Raw genomic sequence first — 20414 nt, forward strand, 5'->3', positions numbered from 1 at the left:
AATGCCAGGATTGTGTGTACACAAGGTCTGTTTTTTCAGTGGGGGGAAGGGGGGGAAGGGAGTGTTAAGGGGAAGAGGAAGGGAGCCTAGATTAGAGAAGGCTGGTATCTCTTGGAGACCAGACCTAGTCTTAGCTAATTGCTGCTTTTGCCTAGGTGGAGGCAATTACTGCTTACCATCCGCTAAAGACTGTTTTTGCAGAGTGGAGTAACCACCTTTCAAAAGGCAAGTCCTAAGAGATGGACCTGAGTCACAAAGTTTGGATCTGATTCCTGGTCTGCACGTTCCCAGAGTTTGGTTTGGACCCATCTCTAATTCCTTTACAATTAGTAATAAATGTACAACTTTTAAACCTGTAACTTCTTTTCTTTCTCTTCCCCTCAGCGCCATCTCCCTATCTAAATGCTACATCAGAACTCATCATCGGATTAGAGAACAACTTTTATTAATTCCATTTTCACCTAACAGATGTAGTTTAGTCTTCTTGTCATATTTACACTTAAGTTTCTCAAAATTATTAAATACATCGTACTGGGGGGGGCATCATGTTACAAGACTTGCTTACAACTGTGTTTGTAGTGGGATATGACAGCAGAATAGAGTCTATAAAACATAAGAATTATTAAAATTTGGTTCAGCCATTTTTGTTACATTGGGTGTATGACAGATAATGAGCTGGCTGCTTGTTTGCAATGTATCAAACAGAAACGTTTGTGAAAGTTACAATAATCCTCAAAGACTCTGGCTACATTGGTGCTATTCCGTTGACTTCAATGGGTCACAAAGCAATTCAATAACAGAATAGGAGTTAGCCCTCTCATTTTTCCTCCCCTTATACCAGGCACTGTATCCAGTGCATTCATAGCCTTTATGGCTTCTGAAATCCAAGTCTAAAATGCCATAATAACTAAATTCTGCATGAATTACTATATTGTGTGTTGTAGCTTCATGGGAACATGTATCACTTTTGGATCTTACATAAACAATTGGGTTTTGGTAGTGTGGGTATAAGCTTGAGTGAAAAAAGCTCCTGCCTAATGAAATTATTATATTTCATTTCATAATCACTCATTTTTTAATTAAATATATATAAACATTTTTTTAAATAGGAAAAACTCCCGAATATACACATGTACTACAATGCTGCACAATGCAAATGCGGTACTGTTTGGTTTCCCTACCATGTATTAATAATTCCCATCTTTCAATGGTTTTGGTTTTTCTTCCTCACCAATCAGCTAAAGTGGAAACGTTTTTCTTGGACACTCCACAAACCATTACTTAGTTAAACTGGTCTTGATCCACTGATCCAGTGGGAGTTGGATCAGACCCTGGGCCACAGCTGTGCCCACAGTAAGTTGGGCTAACTTTGGAACTTAAAATCTCTTATTTGGTGTGAGATTTCCCCCATCTATATCGTTTTAATGAGCTGTGATGTTACACCTACTGTATTGATACCCTTTTGTCAGTTTGAACGTTTCCTTTGCATATGGAGTGTGCAATGGCTGAACCAAGTTTTACTAAATTTTACTATGTTTTACAGATCAAGATTCTGTGTGAGCTGACAGTTTTCAGTGCAGTTCCTCTTTCGGTTGCTGAGATGTAAGCAGCTGAAAATCACCAGATGCTTACTACACAGTGAACAATTATTGAAGTAAGCTAATTCCCCCTCTGGTCTCAAGGGTGACAACTTTTTCAAGCACTAGTAAAGTATCTTTTAAAGGGGAAAGGAAAAAAAATACAGCAGAGGAAGTTACAAAAATGCAAAACCACTTGCAAAAAGGCATTAATTTATTCCAGTAAATTGCACAAAAATATCCTTTTCTCTAACCCTCCCCAAATCCTCTCCTTTAATACAAGCGAAACAAAAAGTGAACAGGATATGCTCAGTGACAAAGCAGCAACTAGTTCTGCACATTGCTGCATATTTTAGTAGCTCCATCCAGTTTGGGGGCCGGTACAATTGTCTGCCAGGTTATCTGTTCCCATTTTCTTATCATTTTCAAGGTGGGTGTCTTCATTGTTTTTAACTAACAGAAAGTTTACTTTTATAAATGGTATTTAAAAAATAATTTCTAAGGTTATAGAAAGGGGATATGGCTTTCCAAAGGTTAATAATTGCTTTCTGTTTCTTGTTCTACATTTTGTCTGGCTTAGAAAACAGAACAAAAATGACAATGCAAATCTGCAAGAACATGGCCTAATGAGAAACACTTTGCCTTATATTTAACTGTCTGTCTCTTTAAGAGGTTTTTACACACATGTTGAGTTTGTGGTTTGACTTTCAGAACTGCTGGTTTTGATCAGATTCCACAATTTATTTGTTAAAGCTTGTGTTGCTTTAGGCAATTCCTCTCTAATTCTCCCATTTGGTGGACAGTTTTTGATGGTCTGTTTCCACTGTTTTGAGAGTCTAGTGTTTGAGACAAACTGCTGAGCAAAATGTGAAGAAAATATGTTAATTTTTTGTAGATTTTATGTACAATATGAATGCAACAGACAGAAAACGAAGGTGTTTGACATGATAATGGGAGGATTAAAGTGTACTTCACCAAATAAATGTCTTGATGTTCTTTTTCATTGATTCACTAGCTGCTAAAACTGGCTTAACTCATTTTTAGGATTATTTATGATTGTGACTAGTTTCAAGAAACTTGCTGAATGTGTTCATGTTACTATGTCTGGAATCCTAAAAACCTTTAAAGGGGATTAAGTTAGCATTGAATAAGAGAATGTGACATGTTGTTGCTAATTTGCCCAGGAAATGTTTGGTATTAGTGGTTTCTATTGAATAGTGGTTTAAAAAAAACCACACACAACTTCATTTTGTCAGTGGTTTTTGCACTTTGTTTGCCTGTCTTCTAAAGAGTTGTAAGTATTGAGTACCTGCTTTTTCAGAAATTGCTTTTTTGTACTGTCTGAAGAGATTAATTTTCTTTGGCATTCTAGGGAACCTGTTTTTCTTCCCTCATTAAACCTATGTGCTATGTAGAACACTTTTCTAGAAGTGCTTACCACTTTTCTAGAATTTTTACATACCCTTTGACATCCACCTACCACTGCAGGAATAAAACTTTTACAAAAGCTACATTTTTCTGGTGAAATATTAATCATCTTGTTTAACATCACTCTGAGCCTGATTGCATTTTGACAGCTATGAATATCTGTCAGGGATAGTGTAGGTCTACATTTTCTCAAATTCTTTTGCAGGTTATGTTCATCAGTCTATATATACTGGTGCATAACTGTTCCTGGCTATTCTGTCCATCAGACACCAGTAGTAATGCAAAACCAGTAATAAATGCATAACTCTAGTCATATTCCCACTTTCCTGAATCTTTCTTCCGCCTCTCAACTTATCGTATTCTTTGTCTTTGTTGAGGTAAGACACAAGGTCTAGCAGCTTATTCTGTTTCCTGAAGTCCTATTCTTCTGCTTGGACCACAATGAAGAAAGTAAAGAGATATGAGAGGGCGTCTCATACAGTAGCACTAAAAGTTGGGCTCCTTTTGACCTTGCTATAAAATTCCTCCAATTTATGGAGTTGGGATTGTCTTTACATCTTTAAGCAGTTTCTGTTCCTCTCTGGGGAAGGAGAGGATCTAGTCCTCTCTAAATATAGGGGTATAACTAACTCCCTTTGATGCCAATGAGGTATTCAATATGGATGGAGAATAGACCCTTGAGTGACTGCAATTTATTTGCAAAGGTGTAGTGAAAGGGTTTCTAGGCCAACAGAGTTAGAGGACAAGGAAATTTGCTTCTTAGTCCTGTGAGCACTCAGGGTTAATATTCCATCACTTTCCCCTCTAACTCAGTTAGCACTGATCTTTTAATAAAAGTATTTAAATTCCTCGGTTATGGTAGAAATCTATAAAAAGCCCTTACATTGGGTGTTACCTGTGTAATTTTAAGGTGATGTATTTTGTCGTGATCCGTATCTAACTGTATCATTGCAAAGTGTAGTTTGAATAGTACCCTGAGCACCCTGAGGGGTGGTGGTCAGGGAGAAGGGCTATTTACAAATATTAAGTTGTTGTTATAAAACCCAAGCCAGTGCAGTTATCTGAAAATAGATTTTTATCAAACCAAACACCCCAAATACCTGAAATGTACACGTTCTGCAGTGATGGAAATCCTGTTAATATGCTTAACTATCTTGCTGGCTCAAGGCCTAGGAACTCATCTCCAGGAACATGAGGCTTTTAGATTGGGCCAATATTTTATCTAATTTAAAAAAAAGCAAATTCAGACACCACTAATAACAAATTTTACTCCTAAAAAAGAACCAGAATGTCTAAACAAACACACACCACAAATGAGAAGCCATATGTTATGTTCTAGTGCAAAATATCAGCTCTAAACATAGGATCTGAGCCTTACAGTGTAGAACAGAATTTTCACTGTGTTCATAGAGCTGCAGCTGCAGGGTCCCCTAAGCCCTGTCATACTGTACTTGTGACCTTCAGGATCTAACGGTGTCCAGCCTTGTGTGTGACAGTTGTGTAGGAGATGCTTGGAATGCAGTTCTTTCATTGGATAGATTCAGATGCTTAGGTTTCCTTTCTTTGGTGGGGTGGTAGTGAATGAAAATGAAAGAAGGTTGCCCAGCAGTGATGGGCAAACCTTTTTTGTTATCTTGTTTGAGATTAAGAGTAAAATTTTCAAAAGCACGTCAGTGACTTAGGAGCTCACTGAATCCCGTTGACTTGCCATGAAGCATAGACTCATAAGTCACTTTTGAAAATAAGACTTAGGCTCTCAAGTCACTGAAGCCTCTTTTGAATATTTTACCCTAATTTTTTGTCCCCCTTCTCTGCTCCACCAGCTGAGGATCTAGCCAAGAAAGATTTTGTAGAAAGTCTCCTGTTTATTTCTTTTGACTACTAGGTGTTGCCCCTCATTTACTGTTGGGTCTTGGCCGACCCACCTTGGAGCTTGGCTCATCCAAGTTAATATGTAACTCATCATCATTCTCTTCTAAAATGGGTACTGGAGTCATGACTTTGCTGGGTTACCAGCTTTTTGTTGTGGGGAGAGTCACTTTTGGTTACTCTCCTCACTCGCCCAAAATATGACTTGTGAAAAAGTATTCACGTAACTAAATTTTGGAAGATTTCCTGATTTTTAGCTCAAATCTCTGTTTGCCCTTTTAACCTTCTATGCTTGATGGGTCTATACTTGGTATAACTTTATTTCCCATAATAAACACCTACACAGTGGTGAGGCCATTAATCCAGAAAGCAAATTGAGCTGTATTTACAGTGAATACTGTTTATTTCATGTTGTTGATTTGGTAATTAGCTTAAAGCTCTTTATTTTGTTAATGTTTTCCCTCAGTCAGCCACCTGCATCTCCCAGCACACAGGAAGCAATCCAAGGAATGTTATCAATGGCAAATCTCCAGTCTTCTGACTCCTGCCTGCAGACTTCATGGAGTACCAACCAAGCTAAAAATAACTCTATCTCAGCCCAAAACTCAAAAAAAACCGGGAGCAGTAACAACAAAAATGCAGGCAAGCACTTACTGAAGAAGAGCACAAAAAACAGTATTGACATTGAAGACTATGACGACCAGGACCACTTAGATGCCTGTTTTAAAGATTCTGATTATGGTGAGAGAAAACAAATTAATCTCTGTGGCTGTGACCCCGATTCTGAAAGTATTTATGCATGTGCTTAATTATACACTTCTAGTTAGTCCCACTGAAATCAAGGGAACGGCTCTGGTACATACATTTACTCAGTGCTTGCATGCTTGGGGGGGCCTATATTGCTAGATTAGTCTGTATAAAGTAGGCAAGATTAAAGAGAGAGATTAGATTGGCTAGATAGACAAGGGTGAAGCGAGAGATTAGATTAAATTAGATAGGAATAAATAGATTAGAATAAACACATTAGACACTTGAGATTAGATAAACAGATTAAACTGATATTTTATTCAGATTGAACCCAAACATATTACACTTTTATGTAGTAAAGGAAAAAGATTTTAACAAGCACAGCAGTGGAGCCAAAACCACGATTAGCCAAATCCCAAATCATATATTTAATTTAAAAATAGAACTTTATGCAGTGTACCATGAAACTGTGATAGGTAGAATGAAATGACTATCAGAGAAGCTGTCAGTAAAGAACCCCTCAATTAGATACGATGAGGTCATGATCTTAAGTTTTAATGCCAAGAATGCTAAACTCTGCACTGAAAGGAAAAGAGGGATTTTTTAGACCACTACATCAAGTTTACTATATTCTGGAAGCGAGATTTTAATAATATGAAAAAGCAGCGTGTGTGAGTGTGCGCGCGCGCGTGCGTGCAAGCAGGTAAATACTAACACTCATAGAAAGATAAAACCACATAGTCATGCAGGGCTCAAGAAGGGTATGCAGCTCTTTAGCAATGTAATAAAAAAGTTACTTTAAAATGCTGCTGCTGACTATTACCCTTAAAAAACATCATTGAAATCTGCTTTCTCTATTAGATACACATATTCAAGTTCACATTGAAATGCTTAATGAAAACAAGACATTTTGAAAATACTGAACGTTTAAAATAAGTTAAGTGCATGTTGTTGGTTTGCAGTTACAGCACCTTGTAGGCGTATCAGTCAGGATAAATTACATGACAGATTTTGTGAAAGTGTAATTTATACACATGATCTACATGTGACAATGGGAAAATGGACAGGGTGATATTTTAAACCCCAACATTCTTGCTAATTATATATTTATGCTACTATTTAATGGGTTTTCTTTGTTGTAAGCAGTCTGAGTTTATAAAGACTCCATTTGTACTGCATCTGGTCAGCAGATTTTCAGTTCAGGGCTAAATTAAGCAGTAACATTATAACCATACATTGCTTTAACAGGCAAACATTGAAATCAAAATTAAATGCACATTTTAAGAAAAACAAAACCCTCTATCGAGGAGTCTTAGTGTGTATATACAGAGGATTGAATAAAACTCAAATGATATTGTTACCATTCACCCAAAAGAACTGTAAATGTTCATGGAGAGAACAGTTCAGGTGGCATGTGGCTGCAGAAAAAAACATTTTCAAGGTTTTCATAAACACCACCTGCCCTCAGTCCATTTATCTCTCTACCACTGAGGTATTTGTAGAGCGACTGGAAGGGTTTGATGTTGTTATACAAGGTACCGCTGATGACAGTTAGCACTTTGATAGCACCTAATACGTTCTTTTGCCCTTCCCCTCATGTGGGTTGGTCAATAATTATCCACCTTTTACTGAAGGGGAAATGGAAACACAGAAGGGTTAAGTAACTTGCTCCAGGCCACACACTGAGTGAGTGGCAAAGCAAGCCAGCAGTCCCAGGTTCCCAGTCCCATTCTCTGCCCACTAGATCCCACTGCCTCTGAAGGTTTCACAACTGCATCTGTGTGTGAGCAAAATCCAATGAAATTTAGTGAAAGTGAAACAAAATGTGAAAGGCAGAGATGTTGAGTGTTTCTGAATGTCTCACAGAACCCTAATATTTGCTGACACAGCTGGTTCAGGCAAACGTGAGCAAGGATTTTCTTCATATATTTAACAATAATACACCTGACTTTTCAAGCATGATTTAATGAATGATTGGGGGAAAACAAAACAAAACAAATCTGAATATTTTTTTTTGCGGGATGGGGAGAGGGGAATGAAGACAATCTGGGACCTTAGGCATACCACAACACAGGTCACCATGCCCCTGACTCCTGTGGCCCTGTCTGAGCCCACTCCCGCCCCCATCTCCACACACACACAGCAGCAGAGCTTCCCCGTCCCCTCTCAGACTGACAAGGGTGGTAGCATGGGATCACCTTCTGTACCTTAGGAATGGCAATTCCGCCTTCTTGGGAGCAGCAGGGCTTCGTGCTCTCCCCCAGAAAGGCAGGGTTGGCAGGAGAGGGGCACCCCAGGACTTACCTGCTTGGATGGGTAGGTGGGCCAGGCCTGCTGCACTCTTCCTCTCCAGTATGTACAATCATTTGCTGCATTGTGTTGGTGGGACTCTCCAGAGTGGCTCATAAGAATTAATACTCTGTTCACCTCTCTCAGAGCTATTGTTTCAGGCTGCCTGCAGGCTCAGGCAAGCATCACTGCATCGTTACGCTTGGGTCATATTTTCAAACTGTTTTCACCACTATGGGGGCTGAGAACTTACCTTTTTTAAAATGAAGTTGAGATTCTGATGTGATCACATCAGTCCAGGAGCAGGGGCCCTCGGCATTGGCCTGCAGTGAGCCTGTGCTTTAATCCAGTCCTGTTTTTTCCCCTCCCTGCCAAAGAATCCATCAGCTTGAATCTTTTGAAAACAAACAAATCCCATTCATTGTTTAAAAGAAGGCTCTGTCCTCTGAGAAGGGGAGGGAACAATTACTTTGATTTGTTAGCCAGGATCATTCGAGATACTAAGCTGGGCTTGAAAGTAAAACCCTGATGATCAAACTGGGGAGGAAAAGCCCCCAAACATAAAGAAGGCGGCAAAAGTTCCCCTCCAGCATTCCCTCCCCTGACTCCCAAGCCTTTCCATGCTCGAGCTGCCAGGCTGGGGGGCTATGGATCCAGAAGGGGCAGAAGGTAGAAGGAGCTGGGAATAGATCTGTTTGTCTTGGTGCTGGAAGGGAGCAGGAACCAGTGAGAACCAGTACTGAGAGCCAGGGTCCTGAGATCTGCCCTGAACCTGGGACACTAATGCGCATAGGGGTGATGAACTCCCTTCTCATTAATGGACGGACAATCCTCTTCCCTCTGACAGAAGCCTTGTGAGTGAGAACTCACTGTGTCTTCAGTTTCCTACATTTGTTTTTCCTCAAGTGGGGACAATGTGACCCTTTATTTTTAGTCACTCAGTAAGACGTGTGTGGTTTACAATGAGCAGAGAGAGGGGAAGAGGTCTTGAGGGAGCGAGCTGTGTCAATGCCATCCCAGCATTGTTTAACAGAGCAGCATTTTATTGAGTACAGTGGGGGATTTTATGGAGTAATAATTTTAATGACTAATAATCTGAGAATAGCTCTGTGTTTTGGCCAAGAGCCTCTGCCTGTGGCTTAACTGGACCAAATTCCACGTGCCCCTCACAAGGCCCATTAAAATCAGAAGGAGTTTTTCCCACAGACCAACATTAGCACTGGGTCCATGTACTGTAGAGTCAACCGCTCCGTTTACTCCAAGAAAGGTCTAAGAAGTGGTATTAATCACATACTTGTCACCCAACCGGTGTGGTCAAAATAGGGCTATTCAGCAAACTGGCAAGCAGCCGCCTCTCGTCAGAGATATCCAATGGCCTCACTTTTATCCTGATATTAGAATCAGAGAATCATAGAACTGGAAGGTACCTTGAGAGGTCATCTAGTCCAGTTCCCTGCACTCAAGGCAGGACTAAGTATTATCTAAACCATCCCTGACAGGTGTTTGTCCAACCTGCTCTTAAAAATCTCCAGTGATGGAGATTCTACCACCTCCCTGGGCAATTTATTCCAGTGTTTAACCACTCTGACAGTTAGGAAGTTTTTCCTAATGTCCAGCCTAAACCGCCCTTGCTGCAATTTAAGCCTATTGCGTCTTGTCCTATTCTCAGAGGTTAAGAAGAACAATTTTTCTCCCTCCTTGTAACAATCTTTTATGTACTTGAAAATTGTTATCATGTCCCCTCTCAGTCTTCTCCTCTCCAGACTAAACAAACCCACTTTTTTCAATCTTCCCTCATAGGTCATGTTTTTTAGACCATTAATCATTTTTGTTGCTCTTCTCTGGACTTCCTCCAGTTTGTCCACATCTTTCCTGAAATGTGGCGCCCAGAACTGGATACAGTTAAGGCCTAATCAGCGCGGAGTAGAGTGGAAGAATTATTTCTTGTGTCTTGCTTACAATACTCCTGCTAATAGATCCCAGAATGATGTTTGCTTTTTTTGCAACCGCATTACACTGTTGACTCATATTTAGCTTGTTAAACACCTTCTTCTCCTAAGGGTACCACACTCTGTCTGTGTTTCTTAGACACGTAGGAAATTCTGTTCCACACCATGTGAGGGTCACCAAATGTCCATTGAGATGACCTATGTGCTGACCTATCCGATTGGGGAGTAACATCACCCCATGCACCTGATAATGACAAGTACTCCAAATAGGCCCAGCTATATGTGAGGGGAGGACTGGCTTTTCCAAGCCAAGAATAACATCACGCTCTGTGAACCAAAAACTGTATTATTATTTTCATTACAATAGCACCTAGAGGCCTCCAATCAAGATTAGGGGCTCCATGGTGATAGGTAGTGTATAAACGCAGAGTAAGAGCCAGTCTGTGCCCCTAAGAGATTGCAGTCTAAACAGACAAGACAGGCAAGGGGTGGGAGAGAAAACAGAAGCACAGTGAAGTGAAGTGACTTGCCCATGGTCACACAGCAAGTCAGTGGCATTGCTGGGAACAGAGCCCTCCTCCTCTGATTCCTAGTCTAATGCCCTATCCCCAGGGTACCAGTGCCTTTCAGACATTTCACTCTGTGTGCCACCCTTGACCGCAGTCTATTACATAGATACTCTAGGCCTGATTCACCACTGTGCTAATCCAATTCTACACTGATGGGTGAGTCGTACTTACCTCAAACTCTTGTTTAATACTGCTGCAATAAAAGCTATTTTTTGTTCCTGGTTTAGTTTACCCATCTTTGGAATCCGACGAAGATAATCCAGTATTCAAATCACGATCAAAGAAAAGAAAAAGTTCTGATGATGCCCCCTACAGCCCGACAGGCAAGTCCATTATGTCTTGAATGTTCAGACTCAGGGAGGATATTTCAAATTGAAAACCTAGAAAAGAACAATGGGATTTATTATTTTTACGTAAAGATTGTGCTCGTCTAGATCTCTCAGTTGAGAGACTAACTTTTTTTTTTTTAAATAGTTCCACTGTAGTGAACACTAAATTGAGTCTAACACATTCTGGACAATATTACTCTTCAGCTACCTTTTAAAAATAAAAAGCAATCTCCTGTAGGTTGTAGGTATCTTTTAGATCCTGCCGGTGAAGTCGATGATGTATTGCTAGTATTATGATGATGTAGTGGAGAAATCTTGCAGTTCTGAGGCAGCCCACACCTTATATATATAAAGCATTAAAAAAGAAAATAGAGAATATAAACTATTCCCCCAGTTTTCATCAAAAGCGCAGTAAAACTGCTCAGTATAACTGCTAGGGACAGTTTCTGTGCTGTGCCTTACAGGAAGTGCCACCTTTTACTTTGCCCAGATTGTGGGCCAACTGGGGGCCAGTGCAGCTCCTGGTGTATATTAGAGAGCTCCAGGGCTGTTCTAATTTACAGCAGCCTGACCCGAGCCACCCAGAACGTCCATAGTGTTCAGTGCTACCTGCTACACTAGTGGGGCTAGGATGGACAGGGTTAGGGTTGCTTATGGGAGCCTTGCACAGCACCTGCCCTGGAAGAATTCTCCCTTGGCCAGGTGGGCTGGGAAGAGTTTGTGGAAAATCCCTATGAAGCATTTTGCCTGTTCATTTGGAATAAAGTCACATTCCCTGAATGTTTGATTTTTCATTAAATGTGGACAATTTTGGAAAATCGGGAGGAGAATATTCCTTCCAAAAGCTACATAGTTTAAGTGGAGTCCTGAGCTCTGTTTCCACATCTGCCACTCAACGGCCTTACTAACACTTGGCACTTATAGACGTTAGCCCCACTGAAGTAGAATGTCCATTTAAAAATAAGCTCTGTCTTGCCCTTGTCTCCCCCCATGCCCCTCATTCTATAGGAATGCAGTGTTCCCCCTACACAGAGTATCCGTTATACTGTATTTTCATTTTGTTCTTACATTTAGCAAGAGTTGGTCCCTCAGTACCCCGACAAGACAGACCTGTCCGAGAGGGTACAAGAGTTGCCTCCATTGAAACTGGACTGGCGGCAGCAGCGGCCAAATTATCCCAGCAGGTGAGTTTGCATACTAGGTAGCTTTCCCTTAGAAAATATGTTTATTTTCAAATGGAGCCATAGCACTTCCCTGTCTTCGCCTGTTGCTTGTTGAATGTTAACTAAGTTGTCATACCAGCTCATGTTTAATTACCGTACACGTCCAATTCTGTACTCATTGAATTCAGTGACAAAAATCCCAGTGGCCTCAATAGAAACAGGATCAGGTCCTAAATTACACTTTCAGATTTCTGACGACACTGCAGATCAGAGGTTTCTAGTTCAATTAGGTGCTTTAAGCACACTGACGAAATTATCAGTTGGGCAGATCAGGTAAACAAAGAAGTATTTCGGGGAAAGCTTCAGCGTAAGCACCTTTTACATTAATAAGATTAAAGAGTAATTTACACATGTGCTTATGTGATTTAGGAGTCTAAGTCCTATTTTCAGAATTATCTTAGGTATTTGGTGCCAGATTTGCAAAGGTATTTAGGCCCTTAAAGATGCTCATAGGCACCTAGTGGGATTTTCAAAAGTGCCTAAGCCGGTTAGGCACCTAAAGTCCCTTTCAAAAATGGTACTCAGACACCTAGGTCTCTTAAATGTTTTTGAAAATGTTACTCTAAGTAATTCAAAATTGAGAATTATGCCAGATTTTCATCATCTTTTGAATTTAATTGATTTTTTATGTTAAATTCTGAAAGTTGTGATAAAGCTTTTTCTTATCTCATAAACTTACATTCAGTTATGAAAATGGATGTTTGTATACAAACATGCTGAACTTAAAGATGCTTACGGAAAATCCTCATAGGAAGTAGGGCCAAATGCAGTACTCACTGTTCAAAACTACATTGCCTCAACACAATAATCTTTCAATCCTTTTTAAAGTACCAAAAGACACTAGGCAGCTGTGTCAACACGCATCATACAACTCAGCTACATTTTCCAGTTTAGTGATCCCATTTTTAACAGGTTACCAAAGCTTTTCCAATATCAGCCTGCTGTCATCCCTGTGGAGTTTAAATTGTTCCTTCGTTGTGAGTAAAATTCACCACGATACAGAGAGTTATTACAGGTCTATGTACATAGGGTTGTGCTCTACATTGACATTACGCTCAGCAAACTTCTGCACAGATGTTAATTTTTCCCCATGAGATGAAAAATATTGAGCCTAATTCTCAATGATTCTGTTCCTATACTTGGATCAGGAATGGACAAGGGAAAGGTGGCTTTAAGCCATGTTTGTGCTCCCATATACTGGGGCTGCACAGGGACCTGCCAGCCCTCAGTGTATGTTAGAGCAGCCACAGGTCTACTCCAGTTTATCTTCTGTCTTCCATAGCCCTCTGTGTGCCTTTGGAAACAAAGAATAGCCATAAAGCAGTGCACCCAGACCACTCCCCTGACAGGCAGCCCACACAAGGAGCTGAGGAAGAGCCAGTTTATATCTTTACATCAGCTCTCTACTGGCTGGTTGCCAGACCACCTGCACTAGGAGTGTCCTCAGGGGGTCAATTTTGCCCACTCTACGGCCTTGTTATGCTGCCAGAGTGACATAAAGGTGCCTTTGTGTAATTGAGAATCAGGCCCATTATATTTATCTTGTATCATTATTATTTGTATTATTACAGCACCTAGGGGCTTGAGACATGTATCAAGGTCCCATTGTGCTAGGTGCTGTACAAACACAATACAATGACAGTCCCTGCCCCTAAGAGCTCACAATTTATGACAAGATACAGCAGGTGGATGCAACTAACAGACCAAGAAACAATGCTGTTGTGATCAGTTCTCACTTTGAGTTTCTAGCAACCCTGTTCGCTCTGTGTCTTTATCCAATTCTGACAATATCCCCATTCTTGACACGATACACAGTGTAACAATGTTAACAAATGCCACTATTTGTCACAGTCGCTGAATAGGGATTCTGTGCTTTATTGAAAGGAGGAACAAAAAGGCAAGAAGAAGAAGAATACCAAAAAGAAGTTGTCCCCCAACAACACAAATAAACTCTCTCAGGAAGGCAGCTCTCCTGAACCCAAATTGGAGTCCCATGCCAGCAGCCTAGCAGATCACGAATACACTGCCGGAGCAAGCACGTTTGGGGTCGCCCAAGTAAACAGAGGCTCTCAACCTATGGCACCTGGAGTTTTCCTCACCCAGAGGAGACCCTCATCATCATCACAGAATAATGCAGCTGCCAAAGGTACTGTAAGTGTTCACAGAGGAAATGGCAAAGATCCATTCAGTCCATCTCCCTGACAGGGCAAGCTTGTTCCCTACAGTGTAGTCCTGCATCCCTTCTCCATTGTGTACTTGTTCTCTTCCAGTGGAGCTAGGCTTATTTACACTAGTTGGGGATCTGGCTATGAGCACCGAGTTGGGTTAGCATTGTTGGCCTATGTGTTCCACTATGTGGGGGTGTCTTATGGGGAAAAGAATCCCTAATACTTGCCAAAGTGAACTCTATAGGTTGTGTTCCCTGTTTTAAAGGAACTCATCTCTGTATCACAGTCCAGCTCCTCCAGTATCTAAAAAACTATTCACAACAGACCCTGTCACATTTTCCTCTTCGCTTGTTCAGAAACTCTGTGTTTTTCCACTTTCTTCTATATATTTCTTCTGCCATTGACTCAGTGGGGTCAGGATTGCAACTGTAAACCTTAGTACAGATAAAATTCCAATGCACCTATTCTGTACATGTGTGTGCACAGAATATTTTAAGTCATAAAGTTGCCTTTCCTACATTGGATTATGCTTCTTGAATTTCAACAGTGCAAATATTTAAACTACTTTTAGGAATTATTGTGCTTAAGGAAACAACATAAAAAAACCCATGCAAATCAACTTATTTTTCAATATTTTTGTTTACTGTCTGTAATCGGAATTTTATTTTTACACTGAGGAATTGTTTGAGTCAAATGTTTCCCCTCCTGTCTTCCGCTATCCCTCTCTGAGCCCACATGGAAGTTATAAGACCATAAGTCAAGAAAACGGTGGAGGGAAGTGTGTGTGTGTGTGTGTGTGAGAGAGAGAGAGAGAGAGAGAGAGGTCAGATTCTATAATTATCTACAGTAGAAGCTGAGCATTGAGCAATGATGCAATTTATGATAATTTAAGTGACTATATTTCCCCTGGTTTTATAACCGTATGAATACAGTGGAGATAGTATGAGATTTCACATAGTCCTGTATGCTATGTGCTTAATTTGAAAACATCTGTATCACTAAATGTGCTGTCAGTAACATTTTCTTAACAAGATATTATTTATTGCAAACTCTAGATCCAGAAAGCAAAGCCAATTAAAAGTCAGAAAGGCGCACAGGAATTTTTTTTTAATACATGTGGCCATTGGCACAAACAGCAGCAAAATTAAACATTTCATTCAACTTACCTCTTAATGTGTTCCTGTTCTGCCACAAGTTAGTCTGTTGAAATGAACCGGGTTATATAGTGAAATCAGAAATAGCTCAAAATACAGCAGGAAAGTGAATGAACAGCTCTTTCTGACATCCCTGGGTGCCTGTTTAATAGAAGGAGGCTTTAGGATGCCTTTGTAAGATAGCCGTGTGGTGGTTGGTAAAACAAGGCCTAGAAGGCTGAATTTAATGGGGATTTAAGGGCAGTCCAAAGGAGGCAGCAGTGTTAAGCCAAATCAGCCAGCTTTGGGCCATCACTGCTCTGCTGGGATGTCCAAGAGAGCTCAATCCAGTCCAGTGCTGGAGAGAGAAAATATTATTAAAACAGCAGATTTCCCCTCCTCCTTTCTTTCTTCCCTCTTTTAAACCACAAAGACGCTTTTCACCTTCAGTTAAACTCAGTAAAAACAGTACACTCAGGGTCACTGCCTACCTTGAGGCCTCATCCAAAGCCACTAAAATCAATGGAAAGACTCCCATTTATTTTAATGGGCTTGGATCAGGCCCTTCATGGAGAAATGTGTATACCTATATGCAAACCGACACAGCTATGCTCCCTTATTTGAGTGTGTATGTATGTTATATACACAAAAATAAGAGAGCATAGTTCGCATATCTGTGTGTGTGCGTGTGCGTGTGCACGCATCAAGGACCTGATCCAGATGACACACATGCACTATGAAAAGTAAAGATGAGTGATAACTGAGCATTTATGTCCGTTTACTAATGTGCTGTTCTGACCAGAAAGTATACAGTTCTTGGCTAGACATGCAGCTAAGATCTTAGTTACACTTTCACTGTGGTTTCTTGAGGCAGCAGAAGACACGTGTCTAGAGAAAAAATATGCTGGCGGCATAAAAACAGCACCTGCAACTTTATACATGAATAGGTTTTAACTGTAACTTCTAACACATGATTTCCATAACCTGACTTCTCGGTGGTGTTTACGTCTGTAGCATTTTAAGTGTTCAGAATGCAGATTTGTTCACACTCTGTCAGAGCTGTTGTGAAACAGTATAGGATGATTACGTAGGAGAGCAATGTGTCAAGGATGCATTTGTACCCACCAACTGCTCTCTCTCCCAGCTGCGCGAACACAAAGGTGACCAAGTTGCAGTAGTTTCACTGCTGAAATAGAACAAAGGGGTGAGCAAATATTATGCTTATGTACATTTAAGAAACACAGCAGTATGGTCTGGTGGATCACATGCTGGACTGGGAGTCAGGGGACATGACTTGATCTGTCCTCAACTCTGCCTCTGGCTCATTGTGGATTTGAACAAGTCAAAATTTATTTGTTCCTCACTTTCCCCATTTGCTAATGTGGGAAATGATATACTCCAGGTTCTGAAACTGCCCAGAAGAAAGGCACAACTATATCCATATTATCATTTATTTTTAGTAATGTATGGAAATACATGTAGATAGTTGAGCCTGATACTGCAGTCTTTGCACAGCTGAATCTCATTCAGTTGAGTAAGATCAGAAGCTAGACTCAGCCTAAGCCTGCCTGCCATTTTGCTAGTTCAGAGTCAAGCTACCAGGGCACAGCTGTATGACATGGACAGAGTACCTGCATTAGTGCATTCTTGTCTGATTGTACATGGATTAAAAAAATCTGGTTTTGTGTCACTTATATGACAATCCAGAGGGAAGTAAGTTACACAGACATGCAAGCAAAAAGTAGAAAACAAGTACATGACAGTGTGGTGGGCCCTGTGTAAAATCATGGACGAAGTTGCTATATTTCCTAGATGTGTCAAAGTGAATATGATGAATGTCACGATATGGCCACAGATGAAAAGGGAACAAGTTATACCAAAGCTGCCAGCTATTATAGAATTTAATCAAAACCTTGTAAAACAGAATGTATTTTTAAAGAATAAATACAATAAAAATGAACCTCAGTCTTTGAAACTGCACACAGTTTTTTTTCTTTAAACTAATGCAACAAGAGATACAATTACAACCTCTGCAGCTTTTAAAGTGCACAGTTAAATGGTCTAATCTAGATGAATTATTTTTTTTAAAACTTCTTTCTTGTGACTGCTTCCATTCCACCACACAAGGGTTTAGCACAGCACTTGGAAACCATCTTAAATTCATTTAAACCTGGCGAGTGAGTTTCCACTAATCTTACTATCTGGCACTGAGTTTTAGATACTTGGACAATTGAAGAGAGCCCCCTATAGAATAAATATGTGCATGCTTTCAAACATGTCTCTTGGGTACTTTGGTTCACGAACACGGTTAAACAGGGAATGGTACTTTAAGAATGAAACCGAGATAGTAGAAAAATCCTGAATGAAACTTGGTTAAAATCCATAGTAAGACAATCACCAGGAGTAAGACAATATAGTATAGGTTGGGATACACAGCACAGATTGCGATGTATGGCAATGCTTGGTTTTCTTTAGAGCATTCTGATCGATGTGTTACATACACACACACACACAGCATGTTAACGTTGAGAATTTGTGGTATACATATCCAAAATGTAATTTCTTCAGGTGGAAATCAGACATCAGTGTGATTGCACCTGCTTACAGCACTGCTGAAGTTAGAGCTTCTGTTTTTGTATCCAGTGAGCCTGCTTTGCTGTTTCTACATTGCTGTGGCTGCTGTTACTTGACATGTTCATTTTTTTTTCAATTTTCAGGAAAACGTACAAAAAAGGGCATGGCTACCGCAAAACAGAGGCTTGGGAAGATTTTGAAAATCCATCGGAATGGGAAACTTCTCCTTTAATATTTCAAAAACTGGGACTTGATCAAAGCTCAGTAATTCCTGAGCAGACACTAACTCTTCAACTCTTGAAGGACTTCAGTAGTATTGTGCATCATCTTAGGGACAATACCAGTTAACTTTTTGCCACCACTTTAATAATTGTTTTTAACTTTCAGCAGTTAAAGTGTACAGAATACTGCTATAAATATTTTTTAATATAGATGTCCTTTCTCAAATTGCTGAGAGTGACTAGTTCGCAAAAAGTTAATGATAATCCAAGAAATTGAGGATCATTCCAGTTTTAGGAAAGTATCCCTTTAACTTGTTCATAAGTGGAAACCAGTTGTTTTAACAGAATGAACATCCATTTCAGTTACATTTCGCTTAAAGAAAGAAAAAAAAACAAGTACTATCTTTAAAGAGGTATCTGGTCAAGAAGCAGGAGATTAAATTTAAAAATTCTGCATTTGTCTGACAAATAATATTAAAAGATGGGGGACCTTAAGTTTGATGGCTGGAGACATTTCCCCATGCTATAGCGAATGCAGAAGATAGTCTGCATAATGTGAAACTTCATTATCTCACCCTGATCATGATCTAGATGTGTTGGAGGAGCCATTACTGCACTTGGGCACTACTCCATCCCTCTCAGATAGCTGCGGGTTGGACAATACTGGGTGCACGAGGCAGCATTTGTTATGCACAGTGGGAGCTGGTTTACTGCTGCGTTCATAACTGGTTGGGAGTTTTAGCTCTATGCCTGAGGGCCAGTTTCTTTTGCTAACTGACACACATGATGGTACAGTAGCTCGTGTCAGTGTCGAAATCAAAGCACACAAAGATGTGTTGCAGATCTTGCAGTCACTTTAACTGCAGTACATGAGGTCAAGCTCTGCTTCTTCATGTGCAGTTTTTGACATTTATATCAAGGCACTTCTTATGAGATACACTTACTTTGGGAACGAGGGCTGCATGCATCCAGGTGTCAGATAGTGGGAAAGTTTAGCTTATTGACAATTTGACTGGATACTTTTTTGTCTTTTAACTCTTTTAGTGTTTGGTGTAGAGTGCATTATTTTACATTAAACTGCTTGTCTGCATATAAACACTTGAGGGGTTAAATTTGTTTCTCAGGCAATCCCGTATTTTAATTTTTAGATGTGTTTACTAAGGCATATTTTTCATAGAATGTAGCTTGTAAATAGCTTTTTAAATAACTTCTTTTTTATAAAAGTAAAGTATCTTTAGACATTTCTTTCTATAGACTACTTCATTAACATTTATACAAGTCATTGCTGAGTATTATCAGTTGTATTTTAGTTTGGTTTTAAAAGGGTTGGGTGGAGGTTTTTTTGTTTTGTTTTTGTTTCACTTTCTTGGAGGGGGTGGGGGGTGGATTTGGGCGTTGCCTGGAAAACAAGTAAAACTTTGTGCAGCCTTATAAAATGTCTTATACAGAATCAAATAGTAGAAAATAATCTATTTAAGACACATTTTGAAGAATAATCTTCAACTTTAATACCAGCTCTTTGTTTTAATTCTTGTATTATGAGGGGATACAGTTATTTTACTAGCACCTTGTGAAGTGTTTCTGTGTTTTGTGATGATGTAATTTATTAATGTTTGTAGCTTTTTATATTTGTACATTTCTTATGAGCTTTGTTTATATACACATTACCTGGATGTGATGTCCATGGGGAAAAAAAAACAGCTACAGGAAACAACTGAGGCCTTATAAACTAACCTTTATGCTATTACAGTGGGACATAGATTCTGAATGGTAGGAGTCTGATAAAGTTAGTTGAATAGGGCCCCAGATTTATGCAGAGCAGGGTTTTTAAGCTTCCCTAGTATACTGTTCTTGTTGAGCATTTATATACTATAACCCAGACATCATGCTGTTTTTTTATTATTATTTTCGCAACATGTACATTTCTAACAAAGTTTATTGTGGCTATCTATTACAGTGTTTTATTTACTGATTCATATCAAATGCTCTTGTATCAAGTCCATGAAATCTAAGTAAACTTAGATCAAAGTTTAAAAAAAAAGTAAAATATTTCAGGTTTTGTATAGAATCGTGTTTGGTTCATTTATTAATCATTAGGGGCCCAATGATGGGATGTTATACACGTGCCACCTTACTAAAATCAACACGATAGAATGGGACAGATAGTACAGAGCAGAGCATGATTCTTTGTTTCATTCTGTTAAGCTATGGTGGCTCCTCATGGGTTAGAGAAGGCAGCCATGACTGGGGCGGAGATGGTCTGAGGAAGGTTTAGCAGATGGACTGCTCCTCCCCCATGTCTAGATGGAGCTATGTTGAAGTCAATGGGGTTACATAC

The 20414-nt window shown here is 39.8% G+C and overlaps 1 protein-coding gene across 2 annotated transcripts in view; it reads left to right on the forward strand.

Annotated features, from left to right (window-relative positions):
• PHF2 (PHD finger protein 2) overlaps window positions 1–20150 on the forward strand; it is a 145091-nt gene extending 124941 nt beyond the window's left edge. Inside the window, exons 18-22 of one of the 2 annotated variants that reach the window (XM_045024624.1) lie at window positions 5341–5615; window positions 10656–10751; window positions 11832–11941; window positions 13865–14126; window positions 17999–20150. In XM_045024624.1, coding sequence (XP_044880559.1) covers window positions 5341–5615; window positions 10656–10751; window positions 11832–11941; window positions 13865–14126; window positions 17999–18087 — 832 coding nt within the window. In that variant the 3' untranslated portion in view covers window positions 18088–20150. Of the gene's footprint in view, window positions 1–1543; window positions 1655–5340; window positions 5616–10655; window positions 10752–11831; window positions 11942–13864; window positions 14127–17998 lie in introns of those variants that run through there. The other variant, XR_006581129.1, reaches the window with a different exon arrangement.
• Window positions 20151–20414: the final 264 nt, after the last annotated feature.

This window comes from Mauremys mutica, chromosome 7 (genome assembly GCF_020497125.1).
Source record: "Mauremys mutica isolate MM-2020 ecotype Southern chromosome 7, ASM2049712v1, whole genome shotgun sequence".
In the NCBI taxonomy this organism is placed as follows: Eukaryota; Metazoa; Chordata; order Testudines; family Geoemydidae; genus Mauremys; species Mauremys mutica.